The sequence below is a fragment of the Colobus angolensis genome, unplaced genomic scaffold (genome assembly GCF_000951035.1).
Source record: "Colobus angolensis palliatus isolate OR3802 unplaced genomic scaffold, Cang.pa_1.0 Scaffold6, whole genome shotgun sequence".
Classification (NCBI taxonomy): domain Eukaryota; kingdom Metazoa; phylum Chordata; class Mammalia; order Primates; family Cercopithecidae; genus Colobus; species Colobus angolensis.
In genome coordinates this window covers 18,820,012-18,827,188 of record NW_012119598.1, presented here as the reverse complement: position 1 = coordinate 18,827,188, position 7,177 = coordinate 18,820,012, and the positions used below count along the sequence as shown (strand labels likewise).

The 7,177-nt window shown below is 43.2% G+C and overlaps 1 protein-coding gene across 1 annotated transcript in view; it reads left to right on the top strand.

The window, feature by feature from the left end:
* KIF13A (kinesin family member 13A) overlaps positions 1–7,177 on the top strand; it is a 233,544-nt gene that overhangs the window by 192,919 nt on the left and 33,448 nt on the right. Inside the window, exons 21-23 of the mRNA XM_011962918.1 lie at positions 1,643–1,794; positions 3,678–3,810; positions 3,988–4,134. Coding sequence (XP_011818308.1) covers positions 1,643–1,794; positions 3,678–3,810; positions 3,988–4,134 — 432 coding nt within the window. The remainder of the gene's footprint in view (positions 1–1,642; positions 1,795–3,677; positions 3,811–3,987; positions 4,135–7,177) is intronic.

Sequence of the window (7,177 nt, the reverse complement as noted above, 5' to 3'; positions counted from 1 at the left end):
CCAGGATGGTCTCGATCTCCTGACCTCGTGATCCACCCGTCTCGGCCTCCCAAAGTGCTGGTTTACAGGCTTGAGCCACCGCGCCCGGCCTCTCTGAATATTCTTTTAAATATTCCCCATCTTTCTTTGAATCCACAAAGCTACTTGTTTAGAAAGATGAAATCTGAATTTCAAGTGTGTTCTGGTTAACAGCTGTTTTAATAAATGCTAGTCCCAGAGCTTCTGGGTTCTTGTGATCTTGGAGTTTTTTGGATCTCTTGTGATCTTGGAGTTCTTTCATCTCTAAAATGTATAGATTGTCATGAAGTTTGTTTTTCTTCTTAAATTCTGGGTCTATCTTCAAATAAAATAGACTAAAAAGCAGATACTATATGGTTAAATAAATATAGCACAACTGTTTCTGCAAATGAGCATCGCAAGAGATGTCTTCACCTGAGATTCCACTGAGAGACTAATGGAAAGAAAATTAGCTTGGCTTGTTGCCTACTGCATTTCTCTGGGTGATTTGCCACCCATCTCGGTCAGTTCAGTATTCATTTCCTCACAATCATCTGTTTGGGTTTGTTTTTGTTTTTAAAGACGATGTCTCACTCTGTTGCCCAGGCTGGAGTGCAGTGGCATAATCGTGGCTCATTGTAGCCTCGAACTCCTGGGCTCAAGTAATCCTCCTGCCTCAGCCTCCTGAGTAGCTGAGACTACAGGCATGCACCACCACACCTGGCTAATTTTTACTTTATAGAGACAGGATCTCATTTTGTTGCCCAGGCTGATCACTATCTCCTGGGCTCCAGCTATCCTCCTGCCTCGGCCTCCCGAAGTGCTGGGATTACAGACGTGAGTCACTGTGCCCAGTCTGTCTGTGTTTTAGAAAGAGGAGATAGGGTAGGAAAGCTTAAAAGCAAAAGCATAAAGTCATGAAGATAACCATATAAAATTTAATTCTGTTGTTACTCTCCTAAGCCATGGCAAGGAACAGTTCATTGAGTTAGTCTGTGCCAGCTGAAAATCAGACTGGTCCTGTGGAACTGAGAATGAACCAAGTGTAAGACAATGTAGATTCAGCTCTGTAACTAACAAACCATATGACTTTGGACAATTTGCTTTCTTCATTTTCTTTATTGATACAAGAAACAAGTTGAGGCTGGGCGTGGCAGCTCACGCCTGTAATCCCAGCACTTTGGGAGGCTGAGGTGGGTGGATCACGAGGTCAAGAGATCGAGACCATCCTGGCTAACATGGTGAAACCCCGTCTCTACTAAAAATTTAAAAATTAGCCTGGCGTGGTGACGTTCGCCTGTAGTCCCAGCTACTCGGGAGGCTGAGGCAGGAGAATGGCGTGAACCTGGGAGGCAGAGCTTGCAGTGAGCGGAGATCGTGCTACTGCACTCTAGCCTGGGCAATGAAGCGAGACTCCATCTCAAAAAAAAAAAAAAGAAACAGGTTGAATTAAATTGCCTCCCAATTTTCCTTTCAGATCTAATATTCTGTGGTTCTTCATGGTTTTCTATAAAACAGAAGAGATGGATTTAAGGTCGAGATCAGGCTAACATACTCTAAAATAAACATAACAGTTGAAAGGTCAAAAGGAAATTTCACAGACTCCTTTAAGCATAATTCTTGTGCTTTCCCCCACTTACCCCAGGACTATGTGGTGAATGTAACAGAAGAATTTCTGGAGTTCATTTCAGATGGAGCACTGGCCATTGAAGTGTGGGGCCACCGGTGTGCTGGAAATGGCACCTCCATCTGGGAGGTTGATTCTCTTCATGCTAAGACAAGAACACTGCATGACAGGTTTGTACTTGGCTGTGAGTTTTAGATACAAGGTCAAGACTAGGACTTGAGCAGTCTCTGAACCTACTCTGGCCTAGGAGGCTGCTCATAAAAAAAAATAAAATCATTTAATAAAAAAAAAGAATGACCGGGCACGGTGGCTTACGCCTGTAATCCAGCATTTTGGGAGGCCAAGGTGGGCGAATCAATCACGAGGTCACGAGTTAGAGACCAGCCTGGCCAACATGGTGAAACCCTGTCTCTACTAAAAATACAAATATTAGCCAGGCATGGTGGTACGCGCCTATAATCCCAGCTACTCAGGAGGCTGAGGCAGGAGAATCTCTTGAACCAGGTAGGTGGAGGTTTCAGCGAGCCAAGATTGTGCCACTGCACTCCAGCCTGGGTGACAGAGTAAGACTCCGTCTCAAAAAAAAAGAAGGAAGGAAGGAAGGGAGAAGGGAGGGAGAGAGGAAGGGAGGAAGGGAGGGAAGGAAGCCAGCCTTCTCTGATCCTATTTCCTCCTTTGTAAAATGAAAATGATGAAAGAAACTACCAGGCACCAAAGAAATTCAATGGGGAATTGTATGTCCTATCAACAAATGAGACTGAAACAACTACATCTCTATGTGGAGAAAAATCACCCTTGTTCTTGACTTCACACCATATACAAAAATTAATTTGAGATGAATCGTATGTAACCTTAAATATGAAAGCTTAAACTATAACGCTTACAGAAGAACACAGGATTTTGAGATAGTCACATATTCTCAGGCCACAGAAAGTGCTAACCATAGAAGAAAAAAATTGTTTAAGTTGGACTTAATCAAAATTGAAAGCATGTGCTCATCAAAAGACCACTACGAAAATGAATACACAAGCCACAATTGGGGAAAACTGGCATTTTCTTGTCAAGTTGATCATTTGCCTCTTTTATGACCTGAGAATCCCACTCATAGGTATTTACCCAAGATAAATGAAAATGTCAGTCCGCAATAGAATTGTACACAATGTTCTTTTTTTTTTTTTTTTTTGAGTTGGAGTCTTACTCTGTCTCCTAGGCTGGAGTGTGCAGTGGTGCGATCTTAGCTCACTGCAACCTCCACCTCCTGAAGTGAGTCTCCTGCCTCAGCCTCCTGAGTAGCTGGGCTTGTAGGCGTGTGCCACCATGCCTAATTTTTTTTTTTTTTTTTTTTCAGTAGTGATGGGGTTTCACCATATTGGCCAGGCTAGTCTCGAACTCCTGACCTCAGGTGATCCACCCGCCTTGGCCTCCCAAAGTGCTGGAATTACAAGCGTGAGCCACCACATCCGGCCTGTATGATGTTGATAGCATTGTTATTCATGGTATCCCCAAATTGCAAATAGCCCAAATATTCTTCAGTGAGTGAATGGGGATAAATTGGTATTATTCATAAATAAAGTATTACTCTGCATTAAAAAAGAAAAAAACTGTTTTTATCCATTTGGATGAATCTCAGAAACATTATGCTGAATGAAAGAAGCCAGACGCAAGAATACGTAATGTGCGATTCCATTTATTTGGAGTTCTAGAACAGGCAAAACTAATCTCTGAGTTACACAGTTGCTACGGGAGTGTGAGGATTGAATGGGAACGAGTATGAGCAAACTTTCTGAGGTGACAGGGCAGGTTACACTCATATCATTTCTCAAAACTCATCGAACTCTATACTCAAGATGTGGACATTTCAGTCTACCTCAATAAAATAAATAGAAACAATATGACAGGGTGGTTTTGAGAGTTAAATAAGGAAGTAACTTATATGAGATACATGGCAGAGTGCCTAGCACATAGTAAGTGCTCAGTAAATGGTGGCTTATTACTGTTACTAACAGTGTGGCTGGACAGTGATGCTCTTGCTTGTTGGAATGTGTTGCTGCAGGTGGAATGAAGTAACGCGAAGAATAGAAATGTGGATCTCCATATTAGAATTGAATGAGTTAGGGGAGTATGCTGCCGTGGAACTTCATCAGGCAAAAGATGTCAACACAGGAGGCATCTTTCAACTTAGACAGGTACTGGGTTTGTTTTGGGTTTTTTTTTTAATGTTTTCTCCCTGTTCCACTCTTACACATAGTTTCTGGGGATTTTCTAACTATTTGTATCTTTGTTCTCTAATCCTTTTCCCCTTCTTTATCCCCTTCCTCTTCATTATCATTCCTGGCACCCATACCCCTGCCCACTCTCTTCAGGGTCATTCCCGTCGAGTGCAAGTCACAGTGAAACCCGTGCAGCATTCAGGGACACTGCCGCTTATGGTTGAAGCCATCCTGTCAGTATCCATCGGTTGTGTGACTGCCAGGTCCACCAAACTCCAGAGAGGGCTGGACAGTTACCAGGTAAGACAAGCAGACTTGAAACAGTATTTAACAAAGCTAGGTTAATGCAGAAATAAGGCACTTAATGATCTCCGATGGGGACCTTTTTGTGAATATAACAGAACTCCTTGCCTTAACTGTAGATCTTCCCCCAGTTCACATTTCCATCCGTTGCCTTTTTTCTAGCTTTAAAATCTGTTTGCTTAGTGTCAGTTAATAATGATTTTATTTATAAACACACACACACATCCTAATGCTATAGTAGTAATTTACTTTAGGCAGATTTTATTTTATATCTGGCCTAAAATATGTTGTATCTTTGGCATTACTGCTTGACCTGATCTACGTTTTGGGGGTTTTTTGTATTTTTTTTTTTTTCAAAGATAAGGTTTTGCTTTGTTGCCCAGGTTGGAGTACAGCGGTGTGATCATGGCTTACTGCAGCCTTGACCTCCTGGGCTCAAACAGTCCTCCCACCCCAGCTTCCTAAGTAGCTGGGACTACAGGCACACATCACCACACCCAGCTGATTCTTTTATTTTTTGTAGAGTAGAGTGTGTCATTCTGTTGCCAACGCTGGTCTCAAATTCCTGGACTCAAGTGATCCTCCTGCCTCAGCCTCCCAAAGTGCAGGGATTGCAGGCATGAGCCACCATGCCTGACCACTTTTATTTATAGTGTAAAATTATTTTCATACATTGTCATAATAAACCAGCTGTTTGAAAGCTTTACTTCTTTTGTTAAAATTTGTCCTTATGATCATTTTTGTTCATTAAATCTTGATTTCCTAAACATTATATTCTCATTTTAAAAATAAAAAGATGAAAACCTCTAAGAACTGATCTAAGAATTGATCATATTATCAGTCAGAACTATTCAGTACTCCATGAAAAGAATCTCTAAAATTGGGAACTTGGCCAGGCACGTTTGCTCATGCCTATAATCCCAGCACTTTGGGAGGCTGAGGTGGGAGGATCACTTGAGCCCAGGAGTTCGAGACCAGCCTGACCAACATGGCGAAACCTCGTCCCTACTAAAAATGCAAAAAATTAGCCAGGTGTGGTGGCACATGACTGTTGTCTCAGCTATTCAGGAGGCTGAGGCATGAGAATCATTTGAACCCGGGAGGCAGAGGCTGCAAGTGAGCCAAGATCACGCCACTGCACTCTGGCCTGGGTGACAGAGGAAGACTCTGTCTCAAAAAAAATAAAATTAGGAACTTGTCCCCCATTAGCCTAAAAAAAATGTGTGTGCTTCATGGAGTCCCCAGTTTACTACCAGATATGAATTAGGAACTGGGAAGAATCACTGTTAAATCTGCCTCCCTCACCGCTATATGTGATTGGGAGCACTCTTCCTATCATGCTGAGGAGAAAACATTTCTCCTCTGTGGAGTCTGAGTCTAAGCCCAGCCAATCTTGAGGATGTTTTCTCTTCTATCTCGGTTTCCTATTGGCTTCATGGCTTTTAGGCAAAGACTTTCCTGAAAGCTAAAAGTAAGTGCACAGACTATTGGACTTCAAGGCAGTAATAGCTTTGTGAGATGCTGCCTTCCCTCTTCTAGCCCAAAATTCCCTCTGGCTTGGAACATCTGTCCACACTTCATTCAGAGTATGAGTGTGGGTGCAAGGACAGGGCTCCTGTGGTTTGGCAGTCTTCTCCACCAGACTTTTCCTTGTGTGTGTGCAGCCTGTGGAGCAGGAAATGGGATTGTAGGTATTCTCATAGCAGTTCAGTCCTTCACTTAGCCATCAACTTCTACGTGGCTACACAGTTGAAAGAGAACACTAGACTTGGAGTCAGGAAACCTGGGTTCTTAAGTCTAGTTGAGCTTTACTAAATGGTTGTCTTGGCTTTATAATTTAAACTTTGAGTTCCTCTTTTCTCCAAAATGATGAGGTAGACTTAATAATCCTGAGGTCCTTGTCCACATAATCCTGAGGTCCTTGTGGCTTAATAAATCTCTGATGCTCAATAAAACATTGACTTTGTTTGCTTCAAACCATGACCTGCAGTATATGGATCATCAACTAACTAAATGTTCTCATTTGAGGAACATTCCAAAGATCAACTATTTGCTTCTTTTTTTTTTTGAGTCTCACTGTGTCGCCCAGACTGGAGTACAGTGGTGCGATCTCAGATCACGGTAACCTCCGCCTCCTGGGTTCAGGCGATTCTCCTGCCTCAGCCTCCAGAGTAGCTGTGATTACAGGAGCCTGCCAGCGTTCCTGGCTAATTTTTGTATTGTTAGTAGAGATGGGGGTTTCACCATGTTGGCCAGGCTGGTCTTGAACTCCTGACCTTGCAATCCTTCCCCCTCAACCTCCCAAAGTGCCAGGATTACAGGCATGAGCCACTGCACCCGGTGTTTTTTTTTGTTGTGTTTTTTGTTTTTTTTTTGGAGACGGAGTCTCTCTCTGTCACCCAGGCTGGAGTGCAGTGGCACGATCTCAGCTCACTGCATCCTCCATCTCCCTGGTTCAAGCGATTCTCCTGCTTCAGCCTCCCGAGTAGCTGGTATTACAGGCACGAACCACCATGTCCAGCTAATTTTTGCATTTTTAGTAGAGATGGGGTTTCACCATGTTGGCCAGGCTGGTCTCGAACTCCTCACCTCAAATGATCCGTCTGCCTGGTCCTCCCAAAGTGCTGGTATTACACGTGTGAGCCACCATGCCCAGCAACTATTTGCACTTTTTAAAAAACAGCTCTACCTCTGAGTTAAAACTGATTTTTGTCAAATTATAAACTTTAAAATATTAGCCTTTCCCCAGTGCTATATGCTCTTTAAGAGCATAGTGCTCTTGGCCGGGCGCGGTGGCTCACGCCTGTAATCCCAGCACTTTGGGAGGCCGAAGCAGGCAGATCACCAGGTCAGGAGATCAAGACCATCCTGGCTAACATAGTGAAACCCCGTCTCTACTAAAAATACAAAAAATTAGCCGGGTGTGGTGGTGGGCACCTGTAGTCCCAGCTACTCAGGAGGCCGTGACCTGCGGTATATGGATCATCAGCTAAGTAAATGTTCTCATTTGAGGAACATTCCAAAGATCAACTATTTGCTT